Source organism: Biomphalaria glabrata, chromosome 6 (genome assembly GCF_947242115.1).
Source record: "Biomphalaria glabrata chromosome 6, xgBioGlab47.1, whole genome shotgun sequence".
NCBI lineage: Eukaryota > Metazoa > Mollusca > Gastropoda > Planorbidae > Biomphalaria > Biomphalaria glabrata.
This window is the reverse complement of record NC_074716.1, coordinates 29,884,110-29,906,962: the sequence shown is the minus strand read 5'-3', so window position 1 is coordinate 29,906,962 and position 22,853 is coordinate 29,884,110. Positions and strand designations below refer to the sequence as shown.

Here is a 22,853-nt window from a genome sequence, read left to right as displayed (position 1 = left end):
AAATTGTAACACAAATTTCCATATGGACATTAAAGATAATTATTATTATTATTATTATTATTATAACTATTGCACCGCTGTATCAAACTTTACTAGCCTCTCCGCTTCGTCCCGGACTTGCAAAGGGTTTCTCTGTTCAGAACTGACTTAACACGATGGGATCGTTGCGTCGGACTTCTATTTTATGTATCTAGGTCATGTTACATGAGTCAAGATAGAAAGCATCTAGATCTAATATAGTTTTTTACTTTGACACATTTAATAAATTAACCTTCAAATTTGTGTTTAGAAAGCTTTTTTTACATAAATTCGTTCCTTATTTCTGTGAATTTAGACGCCTGATGTACATTCTTTCATTAGACAAGACTGGAATGTTAGGTATGGGCAGAATTTAAATTCTCTCGAACCCTAGGTCAGGGGTCGGCAACCTTTTCAGTCGAAGGAGCCAAAAATTACAATTTACAAAATTTCTAAGGTTTTCAAGAGCCACACAATTTTTTTCGTGCCAACTATAAATAGTACTGGGATAATTAAAGTTCTTTGATAAATAAAAAATAATCAATTTATTTCTGACAAAAAATATCGATTTATTTAAATATGACTAGTGTTTTTCACAACAAATTAGATAATATATACATGTGATTATTAGATAATTACTTTTTATGTAGGCCTATGTAAACAGATTAAATGAATTAAACATTTACATACAACACTAACATGTACTTCAAAAACAAAACTATTGAGCAAACAAATTCAATGGGAGCGATGGCTTTGGTTTTAGAAAGTTTGGATACATTTGGCTCATAACTTGTTTTATTTTCAAACACGACTCTAAATTTTTAAATTGTTAGTAGGCTTCTTACTTTAATTTTAATTATATTCAAGTAAGAGAATGCTTGCTCGCACGAATATGTCGATCCGAATATAGTTAGCACTCCAATAGTCAACCTTTTCACTTCACTGTAGCAATCTGGAAGACAATTCCATGCGTCGAATATAAGTACCTCATCTCGCGGCATTTCTTTGAAAGCTGCATGTCCATTTTTTTTTGTGTTACAGACTTATCTAGACCCCCAACTCTTCCAGTTTGCTTTTCAAAACTGTAAATTCTCCACTCCAGAAACTTTTACTTTTTTGAAAGTCCAGTATCAATTCCAAATGGCTCAATGTGGATTTCGTTACTATTTGTGTTGAGGGGATTTGCTATGAATGCTAGAATGGTTTTGAAATGCTTAAATCTCTCAGCGAATTCATCTGTAATTTTTTAAATAACCGTGCTAAAGTAATTCTTGTCAACAGTTGCACTGGTTTTATCGCGATATTGATTTAGAAAGAGAAAATGAAGTAATTTATCGCTCTGAATAAGTAAAGTAAAGTTTCCCATTCACAAATTGCGATCAGATGATGTAGATGATGTAAAGTTCATATTTTACTGTGACCTGCACAACGACTAACCGCCTTTACTTTCCCAACTAATGGCAGGTACCCAACAGAGATGGGTGGATTAAAGAGCGCCAAAAAATATCCAGAGATTAAAAATCCCAGTCTTCACCAAGATTTTTATTCGGGACCCCGGTTCTGAAGCCAAGCTCTTTACTGCTCAGCTAGCGCTCTTATATCTTCTTCTAAAACTCGGCTGTGTTTTCATTTTTTTTTTCATTTTTTTTTGTAGTTTTAGATTCATCTTATTAAGTTTTCCTGATATATCCATCATAAAATAACATTTTAGCAACCATTAGTCTTTCTCTAATTCAGGGTGATTAATACCTATAATACTACGGAATGTATTTATTACATTCAAGCACAAAGCTAGAAGTTTCAACACCATACCCATAGAAAGACATAGCACTTAATGGGGAAGCAGAAGGTCGGAATATTGAGTCACCATTTCGTTAAAGAGTTCTTTCAACTGACGATGGTCGAGTGCTATTGACCTGAGATGAACTCCAATTGGTGACAAGGCAGGGAGACCTAGGTCTCCAGTAGTGCCCTGGTAAGGAACTCTGCTGTTTGGCGTAGTGCCTCGTAGCTTCCATACAAATTTAGTAGACCACTAGATACGTCCTCCCGCAGCTCGCTATTGACCAGCACTTCTTGCTGGAGTATGCAGTGAAACGTAAGAAATACGTGGAGACTCGCAGATTCTCTTTTATTTTTTCCTGTCATACTTCTAGCTCCATCAGTTGAAATTGAAACGAGTTTATTTGAATCGATCTTATTGTCTTCAAGGCATTTTTGCACGGCATAAGATTAGTCTTCTATAGTTTGTCACGAGAGCGCTAGCAATCCTTGGGAAGACATATACCTGAGAGAAAGCTAACTTGTGCCGTGTCTTTTATGTCGCAAGACACATATATATCAAGGGATAAGGCAGAAGAAAGTTGAGTTCTTCCACTTCCAAATATGTTACATTTGAAGACCTTGGGAGGGTTGAGGTGAAGAACAAGTACAAGCGGCTGAGAGAGAGAGAGAGTCGGTGCCTTATCTTAGTTAATTTGTTCAATTTTGTTTTCGATAAAATAAATAATATTTCAGTATGGTACTAAAGAGCCGCAACTTAACATCCAAAGAGCCGCATGTGGCTCGCGATCCGCAGGTTGCCGACCCTTGCTTTAGCCGGATTTCCAACAGTCTTTCTTCCTGTCTAAACCCCCCCCCCCTTCCCAAACCATGGTTCACAAATTAGATTGGACCATGGCGCTCTGAGCAATCTACAAGCATGAAAGTAGCGCTATATAAAAGCTATTATTTATGTATTTAATTATTTCAATCAATTGAACTCACTTAAGCAACTATACCCTATATTTAATGGTACCCATAACTAATCAATGAAACCCGCCTAATCAAAATTAGTGGATTGGATTTTTTTTTTCGCGTTTCTAGAAGCGGATTTCTTGGAAGTCCGCCAACAATGTATTCCACTTAGCGTAAAGTTTATCTACTCGGGGAGTGGTGGGATCTAAAAAAAAATACGAGGCAGGCATTTCATAACTACTATACAATTTATTTTTCTTATTATTATTTCAATTATTATTTTGATCATGAGTATTAATAGTATTGTAATTTTTTGTAAATGTCAAAATATTTTATTTATAATCTGCTGTCGTTTTTTTTTTTTTTTGTTTGTTTGTTTGTTTTGCCCGTTCTATATTTAGATTTTAATAGTTTGTTTGTTCACTATTGATTGCTATTTTTTGTTTGTTTGTTGTTGTTGTTTTTTTGTATATCTTTATCTTTGTTTGTTTTTGTTCGCCTGTGATGTTTTTTGTTTGTTTTATTTTATGTTATTTATCTGCACTCTCAGACAACATGCATATGTGCTAACACAGACGAAACAGCTCCGGACCTAAAGATTCCCTACACTAGGCCACAGACTTTTCACTAAACGTAGACAGTTTTTCTCCACAAGATACGATCCATTCGCCACACTAAGACAGGACGCCTAAACTAACCAAATAAAGCAAGCACCACATCAACACGTTAGACGCATCCCCCCAAGCCCCTCCCAAAATTAGTGCTAGGCCCACGGTTTGGGTGGGGGAGCTGGTGAGTTAAAGTTTAATGTTCTGGTGGGACCTGGGATGAACCATATGGGCTTTTAAGTGTTAGCCCCCGAGGGAGGCAGTGGAGACTTAATGATGATAGTCCAACAGCCCCAAATTAGTGCTAGGACCGCGGGAGGTGTGGGGGAGCTGGGGAGTTAAAGAATAATGTCCTGCTGGGACGTGGGATAAAACATAAGGGGCTTTTACGTTAGCTCTGGGGGAGGCAGTGGAGAAACGGTAAGGGGGTCTAGTTTTAGCTATCCTAGAGTCAGCCCAAACTCTAATGAATAACCATTTTAAACGAAATAGACCATGTAAAATTATGATGCAACGAACTATCCACTCTCTCTCTCACTCTCTTAATCTATCTTTCTCTTTTTTCTCTCCCTTGTTTTTTCTCTTGCTTTCTTTATTTTGCTTTCTCTCTTTCTCTATGGCTTTTTCTGTCTCTTTCTCTCTTTCCTCACCCCTTCTCTTTTTCTTTCTCTCTCTCTTTCTTCTCGATTCTTTTTGTCCATCTCTATTTCTATTTTATATTTCTATTGTCTATTTTTCTCTCGTCCTCAATCTCTCGTTCAGTCTCTCTATTTCTTTGTCTCTTTTTCTCTCTTTCTTTCTCTTTTACTTTTTCTATATGACTATCTTTTTTTTTCTTTCCTCGTCACTCTTGTTTCTCTTTCTATTTTTCTCTATTTCTATCTCTCTCTCATTATCAATCTCTTTTTCTGTCTCTTTCTGTCTCTGCGTTTCTATTGTTTTTCTTTTTCTTTTGTTCTCTCTCTCTTTCTTTATTTCTTTGTCATTCTCTCTGTTTCTTTGTTTCTTTGTCATTCTCTCTCTTTCTTTATTTCTTTGTCATTCTCTCTGTTTCTTTATTTCTTTGTCATTCTCTCTCTTACTTTCTCTTTTTCTATCTCTCTTTTTCTTCCCCCTCTCTTTACCTCTTTTTTTATCTCTTTCTCTTTTTTTTTCTTTCTCTTTCTCTCCTTCTTATTAAAAGAACAAAATCTCTACAGCTATTGATCATTATTGAGATTTAATTTCAGACATTTGTTCTGTTTATATTACAAATAATGTCTATATTTATCATTATGTTATCATTTACAGCATTAATTGAAATGTGTAGTAGACACAATCCAGAATATAGCGAGGAGATATGTACAAATCTACTACCACCTTTATATACACATCTACTGTCACCTATAAGTCCATGCTGAACAAGATTATGTTTACTAGTGGCGTAGCTCTGAATAGAAGAGCCTGGGGACTTGCCCTCTTCTGGGGCCCCTCTATTTTTGACATTAGAAATCATGGCATTAGATAGATCTACTTTATAGATATATAACTTAATAATATGTACTTCCTGAGAGTAACCCCGCATGAACTGAGTTAATTAATATGTGTGGAATATATGCAACAGGGTTATAACCAATTTAAAAACATGAATATCAAGATTAATTAACAGTGCCTTGCCCAAAATACACGGCGACTGTCGGACTAGTACACAGATGCTCCTCTGCACCCTGGCTACCTCTGAGAAACGTGAATTGTCCGATGAGGAATAGGCCGAATGACCAGCCGAGATTAAATTTAAATTTTGGAAGGTAGAGCTGCATCAAACTGATTCCCTTACCAGCAACCACACTCAAATTTATTCCCTTACCAGCAACCACACTCAACCCTACAAGTCTAACCACAGCTGAAACAAGACAAACATTTTTTTTTAAATATTTTTTTAACTTAAAACAAAAAACAACAACTAATAATTGTAAAGATTTTTGGATCATTCTAAGTTTTGAACCAGGACACTGTCACCTGCTAAAACGTACACATTTTTTTTTTACTTGGTTAGTGAAGATGGCAAACTTGGGCGACTATTTATTGCTATGTTCATTATATGGACAGATTTAACACTAGAATTAACATTCTGATTAGGAACTATTAAGATCTAGTCCAGGTCTGCTTCTAGATCTAAAATCTAGATGTAATCTCCATTAGGCTTACGTCAAGATATAAGCGACGCTTATAAACTTCAATCATATTGAAGCAGCTTTAAAAATATTCAGTCAAATAGAGCCATAATAATGATGTTGATTGATTGATGGATGATGATTGATTGAGGGATGACGGCGATGATGATTATATTGTTGATGGATGATGGTGATGACGATGATAATGATGATGATGGTGATGATGATAATGACGATGAATTGATGGGTCAGTTGATGGGTCAGTTGATCTGTTTCTATGGCTAACAGTAATCGTGTCATTTGACCAGCTTAAAGAACATTCTTTAATGTTATATATTCGACACTTTGTGCCGACATTTCGGCATACCGTATGGAACCACGTCGCGGGCCGGATCTGGCCCGCGGGCCGTATTTTGGGCATCACTGGTCTAGAGATTAGGTTCGCTTAGTGCGTTATTGCTAGGCGGTGGTGTCGAATCCAGAGTCGAGCAGTCCCTTATTTTCGTAACATTTTAACTCACTACTTTCTCTCTTAAAAACTTGGTCCCTGGTGCCGCTATTCATTTATGTTTAATATATGTATGTATCCCATTTTGTTTCAGCACCTAGCTTCAACTCCATGTTTACATTCAATACTTTTAAACTTAAATATCTGTCTGATCTTAATAAAGCTGTATGAAAAGATTGGTTCTGGAACGGCGCAAGCTATAGAGAGTTGTAATGATCCTACCCCGAATGGGGATTTTGATACATAAAAGGAAAAACTTGAAACTATAAATCACTAGCTTTTGGGTGTATCCGGTTTTGAAAAGATTTTTTTTTTAAAGTTATTTTCTATTTGCGCATTTTCCTCTCTGCAGAATTTTATTTTTGTTTAGTTGGCAACAATAGAGTTCAATTTAGCGTCCTTCTATTTTTGTTTAGTTGGCAACAGTAGAGTTCAATTTAGCGTCCTGTATTTTTGTTTAGTTGGCAACAGTAGAGTTCAATTTAGCGTCCTTGTATTTTGTTTAGTTGGCAACAGTAGAGTTCAATTTAGCGTCCTGTATTTTTGATTAGTTGGCAACAGTAGAGTTCAATTTAGCGTCCTGTATTTTTGTTTAGTTGGCAACAGTAGAGTTCAATTTAGCGTCCTGTATTTTTGTTTAGTTGGCAACAGTAGAGTTCAATTTAGCGTCCTGTATTTTTGTTTAGTTGGCAACAGTAGAGTTCAATTTAGCGTCCTGTATTTTTGTTTAGTTGGCAACAGTACAGTTCAATTTAGCGTCCTGTATTTTTGATTAGTTGGCAACAGTAGAGTTCAATTTAGCGTCCTGTATTTTTGATTAGTTGGCAACAGTAGAGTTCAATTTAGCGTCCTGTATTTTTGTTTAGTTGGCAACAGTAGAGTTCAATTTAGCGTCCTGTATTTTTGGTTTAGTTGGCAACAGTAGAGTTCAATTTAGCGTCCTGTATTTTTGGTTTAGTTGGCAACAGTAGAGTTCAATTTAGCGTCCTGTATTTTTGGTTTAGTTGGCAACAGTTGAGTTTAATTTAGCGTCCTGTATTTTTGGTTTAGTTGGCAACAGTAGAGTTCAATTTAGCGTCTTGTATTTTTGTTTAGTTGGCAACAGTAGAGTTCAATTTAGCGTCCTGTATTTTTGATTAGTTGGCAACAGTAGAGTTCAATTTAGCGTCCTGTATTTTTGTTTAGTTGGCAACAGTAGAGTTCAATTTAGCGTCCTGTATTTTTGTTTAGTTGGCAACAGTAGAGTTCAATTTAGCGTCCTGTATTTTTGTTTAGTTGGCAACAGTAGAGTTCAATTTAGCGTCTTGTATTTTTGTTTAGTTGGCAACAGTAGAGTTCAATTTAGCGTCCTTCTATTTTTGTTTAGTTGGCAACAGTAGAGTTCAATTTAGCGTCTTGTATTTTTGTTTAGTTGTCTTCTTATTGTCTTCAAGGCATTTTTGCACGGCATAAGATTAGTCTTCTATAGTTTGTCACGAGAGCGCTAGCAATCCTTGGGAAGATATATACCTGACAGAAAGCTAACCTGTGCCGTGTCTTTTATGTCGCAAGACACATCTATATCAAGTGATAAGGCAGAAGAAAGTTGAGTTCTTCCACTTTCAAATATGTTACATTTGAAGACCTTGGGAGGGTTGCGGTGAAGAACAAGTACAAGCGGCTGAGAGAGAGAGAGAGAATCGGTGCCTTATCTTAGTTAATTTGTTCAATTTTGTTTTCGATAAAATAAATAATATTTCAGTATGGTACTAAAGAGCCGCAACTTAACATCCAAAGAGCCGCATGTGGCTCGCGAGTCGCAGGTTGCCGACCCCTGCCCTAGGTCTAATTTAACTCTAAGATGAAAGAACTACGCTTTGCAAAGATAGTGTTATACTTTGACACATAAACATACTAGATATAGTCCATTCATTTCATATTTAATCAAATTAACTTTCAATTTTGTTTTTCTAAAGCATTTTTACATAAATGCGTTTGCTATAGCTGCGAAGCCCTGTTGACATACCTTTTAATAGTTGCATTTAGATGTCGCGAACATCTTACATGGGCAGTATAAACACAAGCTGAATTGACAGACTAATGAGGCTTTATATGGGTGATATAAAATATTCTAAAATTAAAAAAAAAAGCTTATTGAATTTTAAATTCAATTTTAAAATGATAGATAAAGATTGTTTAGTGAAAGTAAATGTATTTTATTTAATTTAAACATATGAATCTAAGTTTGATCTAGGTCAAAAACTGTATCAGACACTAGATCTAGATCTCAATATATATATATATATATATATATATATATATTGTTGTAACCCTGCCTTGCACCAGTGCTTGAGGTGCGCACTAGCGCACTAGTGAACGTAAACAGGAAGACACTAGAAGAGAGAGAATAACAGTACATCAGGTATTGTGAAGAGTCTGAATGTTTGGGAAACTAAGAGGCCAACTTTTGTGCTGCCTGAAGGTTGTTGTAGGGACCTGGAGCGAAGCGGGGAAAGCTGTTGTTGGTCCACATTCGGGTTAAGTAGCAAAGGACTGGTATACTTAGTAGTAATTCTCTGAAGAAGCTGAAGGACGAATCATCATGTTATGTGTTTACCCTAATGAATAAACACAACTATTATTTCCTGTTAAACTGTGTTGAGTTGCATGCCTTTTTGTTGAGTGCCTAACCTAAAGTTACAACCATTGGTGTCAGAAGTGGGATTTAGGCAGCTCAACAAAAGGATAAGAATGACAACGCTTAGGAAGCTAGATGAACTTAGCTGTAAACAGTTAAAAGAGGAGCTCCGAGCCAGGGAGCTGAGGATCTTCTGTGACAAAGAGAAGATGAGAGCCAGTCTTAGACAGAACCTGGTTGATGAAGGGGAGGATCCCAAGACCTACCTGTTTGAGGTAGAACCAGATATCAGAGAGGTCATGAGTGCCGTGCTGAAAGAGGTCAACGAGCAGATCCGTACCATGATTAAATAGATAGGTACCATTACCTCACTGAACAAGACTAATGAATCGTTTGATACCGTGATGAACAAGACTGATGACCAGATAGCTACCATGTCGACAGGTGTAAACAATCCGCTACTCAACGGAGACGCCGTTGATGGTAGTGTTGTTTATGACTGTAACAGCGAGCCGTGCAAGCTTGGCTCCTACTACAAAAATCCTGACATTTGTTGTGACAGCGCTGAGCACAGATCTGATCATGTCATCGTGATTCCTGCCTGCACCCAGACGTTCAATAAGAACTGTGCTGACGTGGCCGACTCAAGGGGAGAGTATGATCACCGGAAGACCTGCCAACAAAGTATTGATCAAACTGACGTTTGTCCTGATACCAGTAGCAGCAAGAGAAGCGCTGATGGTGGTGCAGCAGATGGACTTGTGCACATAGGACGTTGCCCACGTGCCCCAAAGACATGTCTTTAGGACACGCTTGAAGATTATATGACATGATTATATGTTTGACAACCTGGCCTCCTGGGGGCCTACGGTGCATCGAGGAAGCGTGCTGGAGCAACGTGTAAGACCAATGGTCTTGATGACCACCGCCACTGCCTCTTTTCCTGCCATGAAGCTGCCGTCGGTGTTGACTGAGAGAAAGGCCAGACAACGAAAACGACGCCCCTTAACCAAAGGCAGATCAACTGGAGAAGGAGGAAGCGGCACCTGCAGCGAGCAGTGTGGATGGCTTTGTGGGGAGCACGCTCCATTCAATCTGTGATTCCCACTGACCGACCTCCACCTGCACTGACCAACCGTGAACAGGTTTCTTTTCGGGACGAAAAGACTAAGGTGGGGGTAGTGTTGTAACCCTGCCTTGCACCAGTGCTTGAGGTGCGCACTAGCGCACTAGTGAACGTAAACAGGAAGACACTAGAATGGAGAGAAGAACAGTGCATCAGGGATTGTGAAGAGTCTGAATGTTTGGGAAACTAAGAGGCCAACTTTTGTGCTGCCTGAAGGTTGTAGTAGGGACCTGGAGCGAAGCGGGGAAGGCTGTCGTTGGTCCACATTCGGGTTACGTAGCAAAGGAGTGGTATACTTAGTAGTAAGACTCTGAGGAAGTACTAAGACTCTGAGGAAGCTGAAGGATTTTATGTGTTTACCCTAGTGAATAAGCACCTGTATTTATTTCCTGTTAAACTGTGTTAAGTTGCCTGCCTTTTCGTTGACTGCCTAACCTTAAGTTACAACAATATATATATATGTATATATATATATATATATATATATATATATATATATATATATATATATATATATATATATATATATTATATATACAAGCAAACTTTTTTGTAAGAAAAATAAATTTAGGTTGATTACCTATTTTAATAGTACCATTAATACTATTTTTACATTCATGCATTCGCTTTACTTATAACATTATTATTTTGTTTAATTGTTTCTAATACTCTATATCAGTGACACGCACATCAATACCCGCGGGCCGCGTGTATACTGCTATTTAAATAGATAGAGATACTTTGTCCGGAAAGAACTTTGTAAGCAGGTTTTATTGGTCTCACTAAAGACAATTTTGTGAACAGGTTCAAGAAGAGAAAAGAAGACTTATAATTCGTAAGCTAAGTTTAATGTTAGTTGCTTTGCTTCAAAGCTTTAGTCGAATATTAAGTGGGCAACTTATGTTGGAATCACTGGTCGAACACTAAATTTGAAGAGAGACTAATAGAGTTCTACTAATGTATTAACTGCAGGCCCAAATATAAAATTGAATATTGTGAATTCAACAATGTATGAATTACCGGCCCTAAACAAGAATGAATATAATAAGGAATACTTGTGTTGGAATCACTGGTAAAACACTCAAATTAAATATAGAGAGATCTATTTATGTTGGAACTATAGACCTACATATAAAAATAAATATTATAGGATCTTTAATGCATGAATCACCGGCCCTAAAATAAAATGTAATATAAAGAGATCTACTTATGTAGAACTTGTCAGTGAATAAAAAAGAAATACTCACGTATCTGTCACTTTTCTTTCGACAGAGATCACATCATTATCAATATACTCCGACAACGCCATGATAATATAAGGGCAGAGATTTGAGTTTAAGTGTGAAGTAGTCAACCCTGATTGAGCAGAAATTATTGGGCGGAATCTGCACAACAACATCTTGCATTGTCCTAATACAAAATTAGACATTTACAATAGTATTTCAATGGAGTAAAAACGTATCAAAATGTAACATGTTTGTTAACAGTGCAATGTTGCAAATGTATTAGAAGTTGTTCTAGGACGAGAAAGTGCCGATGAAAATAAGACACGAACTTGCAGGTGAACCTGGTGGCTGCACTTTGATACGTGCTGTTGTTTTTTTTGTTGTTTTTTTTTTTTGTTGTTGTTTTTTAGGTTTTAATGTTATCTACCAAAAGCTATCTATTGAACTCTTTTCATAGAAACGAATGTTATTGTATCGCTGTAAATCTTCTTTATAAAGAACTATCTAGTCATTAGTGCTCTAAATTCGTATGGCTTAAGCAGAAGAACAAGAAGAAAATGCTGCTATTGGACAACCCTGAAAAGTTGTTAGTTGGTCTTAATGTACTTTAAAGTGTAATCAGAAAGGTGGAAAATGTTTCTGGGAATGTAAGATGCTGAAGTTTTCTTATATTTTTTTTTAGATAACACCCGTTACTGGAACAATTATAAGACTTGCGATCCCTATACAGTGGCGATATCTGCGTGTCATCATTTGCAACTGCAAACTGTGTCAACAAAATGAGTCAAAGAAGATTGTTTGTCATCATTTCCTTCAAGGTCTTTCTTAATTTACTTTTTCTAAAATCTAATTTTAACATAGATTTACAATATCTGGGCCAAAAAAAGACATCTTAACAACTTCACCTAATGAAGCTCAAATGATGATCTGGAAGGTACTATAAGATCTGATGTAGCAAAGATGTACCTATATTTATTAAGATTAATAAAAAAAATTTCAAAAGACATATTCTCTAGGCGGGGTCTACTAAATTAAGATGATACGTTTGACTATTGGCTTTCAGTGTGTATGTGAGTTGACTTCGAGGAAGCAATCAAGAAACCTTGCAAAGCGACGTAGAACACAAAGATTCCTTATAATAGCACAAGCCGGACAGTCCCTCTTCTCTATGCCAATCCTTGAATTTTGAAACAATACAAAAAAGAAACCAGGAGAAGCAACGCAATTAGAGAACATAACGAGGCTTAAAGAAATCATTATGCATGACTCCATGAAGCTTACAAACCACACCGACTGTCGCTTCTACATATCAACCCCCTTTGGCAGACAAAGATATACTTGAGGTCTGTTTTAAGGCCCCCATTTATTCAACAGGGACCCACTCAAGGTACGAAACAATGTTGTAACTCTTCTCTGTGCACTTACTGCGCACCTTTGACAACCGCAAAGAAACTTTTCGTAGACAACATAAATATAACAGCTCTTCCAACGAGTAAGTATTAGACTGATCATGACAAGGGTAGCATTTGTTCCGTTAAGTACATTAGAGGAACAAAGATGGAAAGTTATCTTTTCTTATTTATTACAGACGTTTGTTCAAAGGAGAAGATAATAATGCATTACCCGTGTTCGTGTGTTTATCTAGACATGTTTGCTTTCCTTGGCATTTCACATATCAAGATATGATATTTTGCCTTTGCAACTTCTCGTGTGACTAAAGAGGCAAATCCTTGATACACAGCTGCGGTCAGAGGTTGGGTATCTTTATCACCAGGCGCTGTTGTACTTTTCACCTTCTTTCTACAACTGTTGTGTCTCAAAAACTAAAAAAAAAGTTATTGACAAACTGATTGAACGCTATTTTGAAGCTTGCAAAGTTTTCGCCCAACGGCTACGTGTTGATATTGAGAGCATTCGTTTTTATTACAAATTAATTAGATAACGATAATTGTGACATAGAAACAAATAATTTGTCATGAATTAGTATATATCTATGTACTAAAACAGGCATTCAATTTTAAAGAATAAAATTATTTCAATGTAAACCCCAAACTTAAAGATATATTTTTTACTTATACAAATTTCCAGTTATTACGCTAATGTGCTGGTGTTTTTTTTTATCTTTAAAAATTATAATTCTAAAAAAAAAGTTCACAGGACAAATCAAATTTAAATGTATGTGGAATTTTAGGTTTCTTCTTGAGTCTAAAGTCGTTCAAAACATTTCAAATGCCTGGAAACTGAACTCAAACTAAGCGAAGAAAATTAATTGTGGTAAGAGGCAAAAGGAAATGACATGAATTTTAAAGAAAAATCGATACCTCTATACAAGACAGTGAATGGAAAAGATTACACTTGATTCGTTTGAATCGCGGAACAATGACTACATGCTAGTAGTTCATTATTTCACCAAATAACCTAAAATTAAGCGACTTGAGAACAATAGAGCTGCATTTGTAATCATTGCACTGTAAGGTATTTTTTCTAGACATTAGAAACAATGAGTGATAATATGCCATTCAACAACTATAAATATGTAGAGTTTGCTACTGAAATGGGGTTCAAGATAACGACATCAAGCCCCAGTTACCCTCAATCAAATGGTTAAAGTGAGCTGTATGTTGGTATTGATAAACAGGTATTTAACAAAGCATTAAAAAGTGGAATAGATCTATATCTTGCATTTCTTAAGTATAGAAATACACCAATAAGCGGACTGCTTTAAAACAAATACTAATGGCGATTTTAAAGACTACTTTTTCTTGTACAAACCACTTCAAATGACTATAACTGTACGTAAAAGAAAAGTATTTTTTTAATTTTGTTACACTATTATCGCTTTAAAACATATCAGGGGTGTCTGCATAGTACTCTAAGTTTGCCAGAAATTTGATCTGAATTTCAAGGTTTCTTACAGAATGAATCACAAAAAAGTATTGAAACTCACTGAATCGACGAATATTAGTAAAAATACACTGTCACAAGTAGCTATGAAAAAATGTCATTGCGTGAATCATATGCGATATGCCTTGATTTTTCTGAAAATTATTGTTTCTCCTACAAAATAAAACGTTAGATTTCCTAACAAAATTAGATGTTGTCAAGCTTGTCTGCTCTTTATGAGAAAGGTTATATTGTCCCTAATAATCGAATGAAATAGTGTAGTGTCCCTACTGTACAAGAACTTTTTTGCAAACAGGAGATTCAATTCTACAATTCTACCTGACATATCGCTTGCATTTACCTTAAGTCCATTCACATTCAAAGTTGAAGATGTTCCGAAGAAATAAATAGTTTATAAAGCTTATTAATAGTGATGTGGCGAAAAATTATTTTTTTTAATATCAATTTAATAAATGTAGATCAGCTGTTCGAAATCAATCATACGATAAGTTTTTCGCCGTATTCTTCAAATTCTAGTAAAGCATTTATGTACTATACTATTATCCGAATCAGAAACCCCATTAGTAACGAACCATGCTGAGAATTACTCCTTTAAAGCACGGAAGAGGAAGCGGGCAGTGAGTTGTAAGGTCGCCTTATCCCCGTACAAGGACAGACCTCTTGCCGCACATGGACCAGTATTCTCTCTCTCAATTCCTTGTCCCAAACGTACCGCATGCAGAGCTCGGCATTCATAAATAATGTGCTCTATTGTCTCGTCGTCCTCGACGCAGTGGCGGCACCGTGTGTCGTAGTTCTCCTTCTACCGTCCAAAGTACGTGCCTATTGGACAGTGTCCGACTCGGAACTGGGCCAGGACTGCCTGTTCCGCACGGCAGAGCACCATGCGTCCACTGGGGCCATGGATCCATTTCCGACTCTTTCCGTTACCTACTTGCTACGAGCATTGCTTCCGACTCAGCTTTCGTGCTGCTTTTCCCATTGCAGAGTCCACTCAGCTCCACACTTTCGGGATTGCCAGAGAGTCGGACCACTATCCCATACCCAGCCCTCACAGTGCCCTCGAGCGTCTGCACGGAGCCGTCCACTTAGATGGTCGTCACTCCAGCCGGATACGAAGCTAAAGTCTCTCTGGCTGTTGTAGTTGCCGTGTAGGATCGCACCGCTTTGTCACCTCCGGGTCAAGTAGGCTCTTCTGTATCGTCGGCATGCCAAAAGCTTTGTCAGGGGGGGGAAGGAACCGGACGGGGAAAGAGCAGCCCGCTCTAACCAGCCCACGCGCCACATGCATGAAGCAGAGCCGATTTTTAAGACTCTTTTCCTTCCAGTTGTTGACCAGACTTCTGAGCGGACATCCCTCCTCCAGCCGTCCGTATCTCTCGTGAGCTAGTAGAACGGCTCGCTCTCTGCGCAACTTTAACGGCGGCACATTGGCCATGATCTCGCCGGCGGCAATTGGCGTTATGCGAAACGTGCCACATATGAGTCTGATGGTTTGATTCTGAACAGCGTCTAGTTTCGCTAGAGACATTTGCGAAGCCCAGACCTGAACAGGTAGACTGTAATCCATATGAGACCGAACTGCACCCATGTACAGTGATCTCAGCAAACCCGCCTTCGCTCCCCATTTCGTTGCAGCTAGCTTTTTTACGATGTTCAGCCTATCGGAGGATGTTTTTCGTACATGCTGGATTTTGTCGCACAAGGTCAATTTCTGATCAAGGATGACCCCGAGGTACTTGAGCTTTTTGTCCCATGCCAGAATCTTGTAGTCCATCGGAGCTCAACTGGTTCCTACACTATATCACGCCCTAACGTTAACTACGAGTAAACCGACTTCGAGGGGTTTACCTCGAGGCCCTATAGCATGGCGTAATAAGACACTATTGTCAGTTCTTGCTGGAGGGTACATATTAGTATATTAGAACCCACACCTAGGTTCATGAGCTTTAACAACAAACCGGCCTCCAAACTCTGTCATGGCTTGTTTGAGATCGATGAAAACCGCTAGCGTTGAATGACCAGTTCGATTTGTTTTTTTCCACTGAAAGCCGTCCGCCAGCTTCTGCATGAATAGTGTCACCTGGTCGATCGCATATTGGTGCTGCCTGAACAGGCCATGTTCAGGAGCAATTAGACCTTTCACTTCCAGAAACCATACGAGCCTTCTGTTGACCTTGCGTTCCACCGTCTTCCCAATTTTGGACGTCAACGAGATGGGTCAAGATTCTTAAGCGTCTCGTTGCTAAGACCATCTGGCTTTCCGGTGCTTTCCGTAACTTGCACTTCTGAAGTGCAAATGCTAGCTCTTTATGGGTAAATACGTTAGTGAATGTGCTTGTCTCATCTTTGCCATAGACCATGCAGCGTTTAGCTTTGGCCTTTTCGATGCCTTAAGAACTTTCGACATGTCACTTCGCTGACTTAGATATGGTCGCAAAGGCACCGTATAGAGCGTCCGATCTACAACGGTCAATTACCACCATGCCCTGAGCCGTTAACAGAGGCGCTGCTGCTTTTGGTTCATTCGCCCTAGCCAAGTTATTAAGGAGTTTCCATGCCTGTCGTCTATCCGCATTTCAGTCTCGTACCCTTCTCGATGGCTTTCTTTACCTCAACCGACAGCTTGTTATAAGCACGTCTGGTATCTTCGTTTGGTCGACGACTGTGCCGCCTACGTGAGGCCCTCCTTAGTTGGATTAGGCGTGCCAAAGCGGGAGACCAAAAGGGCCTAAACTTACGCCCACCATACTGACTTCGGGATTGCCCTACGAGCGGCGTTCAGAATGGCCTCCACGAAGAGTCGTTAAATACGTTTAATGCATCCAACGCCTTCTTAAACAGGCCCCAATTAGAACGATTATACACCCATTTTGGTTCTGATTATGGGCTTTTTTGATTCGAGCTTTGCGAGTTCGATTGTGACCAAGGTCGGCAGGTGGTCGCTACCGACGTCTTCAAGCACGTCCACTCTTGATTGCAATTTTAAACCAGCTGACACCAGTGGCAAGTCTGGCAGCAACACGCCCCCATTGCCGTGTGCAAGAAGGTCGGGGGGGCAGTCTTTACCCTGCTAGACAACCAGATTGTTTCGTTGCATATCTCGAGCAGTCGCCGCCCTCTGACATCTGTCTGCGGGCACCTCCAGGTGAGTGACTTAGCGTTAAAATCGCCTGCAACGATCATTCTTGTGCCATAGGACTCATGCATTTTGAACTGCAACTCGGATTTAGGTGGGTTGTAAAATTTACTCATGTGAATTGCTGACCAAATTTGAACACCTCGACTGTCAGCGTATCCTTTATTCCAGATCCTGCAGGGGCGCTGGATTTCCCTACACGGGCCGTTAACGAATTCCTCACAAACGTTACGAGTACCTGGCAACGCGAGCAGAAACACCGGTAAGCTGTAAAGCCAGAATGAAGGGGTGGTCTCTCCAATATATGAGATGAACTGCACAGTGGTTTCCAAATCAGCAGTTTTGGATGACGTGGTCGGCATTTTCTGGTGATACTCCACAGAAAAATTGGTTTCCAATAGTAGCACACTTTGCGACCATAAACCTATTGTTGCCATTGTATGGTCGGGGCCTATTCCGTCGGTCATGCCCGTTCCCGCTTTTTTTCGAATTTAGAACTGAACATAGAATTCAGAGAGGCTGCCCCAGGGGGGGGGCGTACTGGTTGCATGTTAGACAAATCGGACTGTCCCATTTGTGAGGCAATAACTTAATACCCTGGACTGGTGTCCACGGCTGCTAAACCATTGTCGGCACTGCCTGCTCCTCTTAGCGCAAAATTTTAGAAGTCGTTTCTTACAACGTCGGCTTGGCGGCTTTGTGCAATGCCGGTGTTTCCGGAAACACTGGCTCCGAGACCTCCCAACGTTTATGGCACGCTGTTACCTCTAGCGCACCAACCTCCAGGCTTTTCACCTCCATACCTAACCTTGTGAGTCAAGTGCAGTGGCTACTAGGTTCGCCATGCTCCCCCACACGCTGGGGGCGGAGTCGGGTGGCTATTTTTACATTGGTCACTTGGCCTTTAAAACCGTAACCAAAAACCAGTTCCTTTTGGCCACCTCCGAGGGGATGTTCACTCGGCAACCAAGATGAGGTAGGAGCTGGAACTGTTGAGATACTACTATTCAGAACACTATCCGAGATTCTTATTCTTTTAAAATAGTGAAATAATTATTCATACTGACTATGATGAATAAGAAAAAGAAACAAAATATGTGTATTCTTAAAAATAAAATTTCTTTTATTTGCTACTAGATAAGGAGAAATATACAAATGAAGACTATAATTACCTATTGCTTTATGATAAACCATCAACGTAGGAATGATAATATCTCTACATTAGCTATAATTTTACTTATGAGAGCCGTCACAATGTGACAAATTATTAAAAAAAGGGTCGCCGAGTTTAAGAGATTGAGAACCTCTGATCTAGATTTTAGAGTTGTGTCTTTGACTTTAACGACGAATGAAAATTATTCATTATTTTAGTAAGTGATAATGGCTTGCACAATAAATACATTTTGCTTATTATAGATTGTAAAATTATAATATATAATTAAAAATATGAAAGTCAAAAAATATATTCCAAAACTGACCTGAACCTTGCTTGATAAGAGTTAACAAGACGAAACATATTGATAAGAAGGATATTGCTATTTCACTCTTCATGCTAGAAAAAAAACAACATTATCATATGGTAGGACTGAATTAAAGAAAACTTTTCAATTTAGAATAAAAATATAACTAAAGATTACAAGAAAAAGTGTATTATCACACAAACATAGATAAATATTATTCAAGCCTCGGTCTTGTTTTAATTGTTTAAATTCAATAAATTTGGCGTTTTTTACTTATAAAAAAAAAAAACTGAACAGGCTGTATTTTTTCATCATGCCCTGGCTTTAATTCAAAAAACAGAAATGGAAAAGTGGTTTGAGTGCTGGGACAAGTCCTTAAAATCCCGTGGAGTCGGGGAACGTATAATACGCCCTTACCGCACTTCCCAGTGGTGGAGGCTGTCCAAGCCTGAGCAAGCTATTATAGCACAGTGCCCGACAGGCCACTGTCCTGTTGGCTCATATTTCTCACAGCTATGGCCAAATTTCGATTCACGGTGCCACCGCTGCGGGAAAGAAGAGGAAACCGTGCCTCATATTCTGTTTGACTGCCCCAGACTTGCTGATCTCCGCCTCGACAGATCTGGGAAACCAAAAATTCTCGACCTGTATGGTGACATATGCACTACGCAAGTCAGCAGGGTTTCTGTCCAGGGCTTTTGTAAGAAAGGATTTAAGCCTCTCAAGCCCACACTCTAATGGAGTTGGATGATGATGATGATGATCGAGAAGAAAGGAATACAATAATAGTGAATAGAGTAAACGATAAATGGACAAGCTCTCATCCGAATCACAATTATGATGACGCCTATTATAATCTATCTAGACAAGATCAAAGTCAAACCCAGGTGTAACCAGTCTATGACTAAAGGAGGTGTATTGCACAAATACAATCATCGCGTTTCACCCCAAGAAAACAAATCAAGACAAATCATTGTCTTTTTGCAAAATAATATAATATAATATATATAATATAATATATAATATCGAATTTTGTTGAAAATCAACAGGAATTAAAATGTACTATTACGACGCCCAAATTGACTTAAATGCTTATACTACTGATTGAACCACACACAAAAAACACAGAACATGTTGGTCAAATGTAATGGTTAGCATTTTGTTTTTTCTTTTTGTTAGCCTTGGACATATTTTATGTTACCTATAAATAGAAAAAAATGATGATAATTTCAACATTTTTTAAAGAAATTATTGACTTCTCTAAAGACAAAAACAGATGTTCAGTTACTGTTCGAAATAGTTTGAAAATTGCTTACACGTAATAACTTATTCATATGAAAATTAATTTAGTGCTAAAATTAGAATTAGATAAATTTTCTTCAATACCAATATAATAATAATAATAATAATAATAATAATAATAATAATAATAATAATCTTTATTGTCCGTATGGAAATTTGTCTTACAATTTGTGCATTACATCAAACAAAAAACATTATAACTATATGAAACAAAAGTGTACATTAAAAAGAATATAAAGAGTTCAATTATTATTCATAAAAATCCGGAAAATAAATTTTAGATGATGGATTTCCAACAGTTATTTGGTGTTAGTAGAGTTTTCATTAAAAAATTGAAACAATTAAATTTTGGCGACGATTGGTAAGAAAATTAAATGTCATATAGGTAATTTCTTTTCTAAAATAAAACTCGGAACATTCATTACCGATAACATGCGTTTTGTAATGTTTCAGCAAGAAAATAAAATGAAAAAAAATATTCTTAAAAGTGGTTTTCTTAAATTGTGTGTAGTAAATTACTTTCTTATTTTAAAATCCTGAACAACAAACTGTCGATACTTTTGTAACATAAATCATTTAATATAAATGTGTTTTTGTTAAAAATCAGATATCGATAATGAAATAACAGTTGCGTATTGTCCAAGAATATTAAGTGTAATATAAGTTAATTAGACGATTTCAAACAATCATTTGACGTAATTTATTTTGTATAAAACAATATCCGGAACAACTTAATATGTAATGAAATATAAGTCAGTATAGAGATTTTCATAAATATTCTTTTTTTTTTTTTTTTAAATCTGGAACAACGTATTATTGGTCATGAGTTTTTACTAAATTTAAGCAAGAAATTTAAATATTATATAAGTTAGAAGAGAAAACAAACATTTGTTGGCGTTGATTCGATTTCCACAAAACTCACGGAATAATCTATTATACATACTTATAACTATTAAAATGTTTTGGAAGGAAAATTAACGATTTTATTAGCTTTTAGAGATTTTTAAAAATCTAAACGTGATGGTCAGACAGCCCAACAGACAAACACACAAAAGTATGCGCTTTTTTTTTATGGGGGGCACTAAACAAAAAAAAATAAATATGATTATTTAAAAATTTGAGGGAACTAGTTTAGTATCATGTTTGGCCCCGGCCATTACGCTACTGCACGAAAGACGTTGCATAAAAAGTTCATTTTAAAAAATGTGCGTGACATTTGTATACAAAGTGCATTCTTAGCCTTTATAAATAAAGATAAATGTTTTCGTTTAATTTGTATTAGCTAGTATATAAAAACACAATGAACTAATATATATATTTGTTGTGAACATTTCTTGTACATTTTATAAATATATTTGATAAAGTGGTACTGAAAGTACACACAGTAATCTATTTCTTTGTTAACATATATAAACGTAATATCCCTTACATTTATGTATTGTTACCGTGAGGCGCCGTTACCTTGTAGGCAGTTATAACGCTGCTATCAGATTTCCCCATAACTTTCAGACTTTTTACTTACCCTAACACGATGACTGGAATGACGTTTGGAGAGGCTCTCATTTTCAGTGTTACCGGTTTCCGCACCTTAAAGCAGGAGCTTTTTTTCTTTTTTGCTGGTAATCCTGTGAACTTGATTGTGCATATATTTCTGATCATTGTTGCGACCCAACTTGTTGAGAAATATTTGTGCAGTTTTTTTTTTTTATTAGATGGCCAAGTTTTCCACTGTTCCATTTCGTATTAAGAACCTGCATTGCCATTCTGGCATCTGAGTTCTTTCAAGTTTGTCTAGCACCTCTGTCACCATTTTCGGAAATTAATTTTAATTTTTCTTGATGAATGTCCTCACATGCACACTGGATATTTGCTTGCCAATAACTCTGATGACTTTATTCATCTTTGGAACTTGAAGCACATCAACATTTCCACGTTGTCTCTACCTCCTGTCGTGTTGTAGCAGAGTTCTGTTGTCGGGTCTTCACTTAGACTTCGTACATATTTCCAGCTCCGTATTAAAGCTTGTTAGCCTGGAAAAGAGAGAGGCGTAATCTTGCTGAGTCGGAAGGACCTGGGGCAGTTCGGAGGCGTTTCCTCTTAGGGATATTATTATATAAAACAATTCGGCAATGGATAACTTCACTGACGTTTAAAATATGTACTTCTGTGACAAATTCTATCGGTTTCCGCTTCTCGTATTGGACTCTGCTGTACCAGACTGATTGGTGAATCATAAAGCGACTCGGCTCTGACATCTATGCTTTTTATATCGTGTCATCGAAGGTCTTCTAGAAACCTACATCCGACGTAAACTGCATGAGTAGTGTTAATTACACAGATCTTTCCTGAAGCGTCGCCAAGTCGCCACTAGTAATTCTTCACGGTTTACCTATCGCCTAGCGATGGCCTGTGATAACTGTTTCAGCTGATTACAGACACACGATTGCCCCTATGCACGTCAACACCCCAGTTATAACATTATTTGTTATAAATAGAAGTAAATACTGGTGGACACATATTTTTTGTGTGGTCAGTTTTGTAGGGGCGAAGTGATATCCCCCCTCCCCGAAACACAAATTTGATACGTCATTGGCAATTTATAGCATATATTTTGTTTTCTCTCTCTATTATGCTGTCGTGGATTCATTACATTTCTTTCGTCAACCAATTGTTAATATTTTGTATATTGTTTTTCTTTAAACGCTTTAGTTAAACAAACACAATTATTTAATTATTATGGTCTGTCTATATACTTTTTTGTTTTGTTTTGTCTGGTCTGGCTATATGTTGTGCTAAAATATGAGATGACAGTTTAAATCGTAGCTTGTAAGAATACATCGTAACAACGGGAGAGCGTTATCTTGCGTTTAAGTGTAATATAATGATTTTTTTTTTTTGATGTATTGAACTAACAATTTTATAGAAACCTTTTTTTTATGAAAAATGGCTTACCTCAACAATACAGGCGTAAAATTTTAATGAAATAAATAAACTCCAAACAGATAGCAGCTGTGTTCCCTCTACAAATAACAAATGCAAAAATCATTTATTTTAAA

The 22,853-nt window shown here is 37.4% G+C and overlaps 1 protein-coding gene across 7 annotated transcripts in view; it reads right to left on the bottom strand.

The window, feature by feature from the left end:
- LOC106077516 (acidic mammalian chitinase-like) overlaps nucleotides 1–22,853 on the bottom strand; it is an 80,677-nt gene extending 57,824 nt beyond the window's left edge. For 2 of the 7 annotated variants that reach the window (XM_056033830.1, XM_056033831.1), the window contains exons 1-3: nucleotides 21,320–21,823; nucleotides 18,514–18,587; nucleotides 11,014–11,176 (exon numbers count right to left, since the gene is read on the bottom strand). In XM_056033830.1, the coding sequence (XP_055889805.1) occupies nucleotides 11,014–11,176; nucleotides 18,514–18,587; nucleotides 21,320–21,534 (452 nt within the window). In that variant the 5' untranslated portion in view covers nucleotides 21,535–21,823. Of the gene's footprint in view, nucleotides 1–11,013; nucleotides 11,177–12,615; nucleotides 12,816–18,513; nucleotides 18,590–21,319; nucleotides 21,826–22,749 lie in introns of those variants that run through there. The other 5 variants (XM_013238255.2, XM_056033832.1, XM_056033829.1 and 2 more) reach the window with 5 other exon arrangements.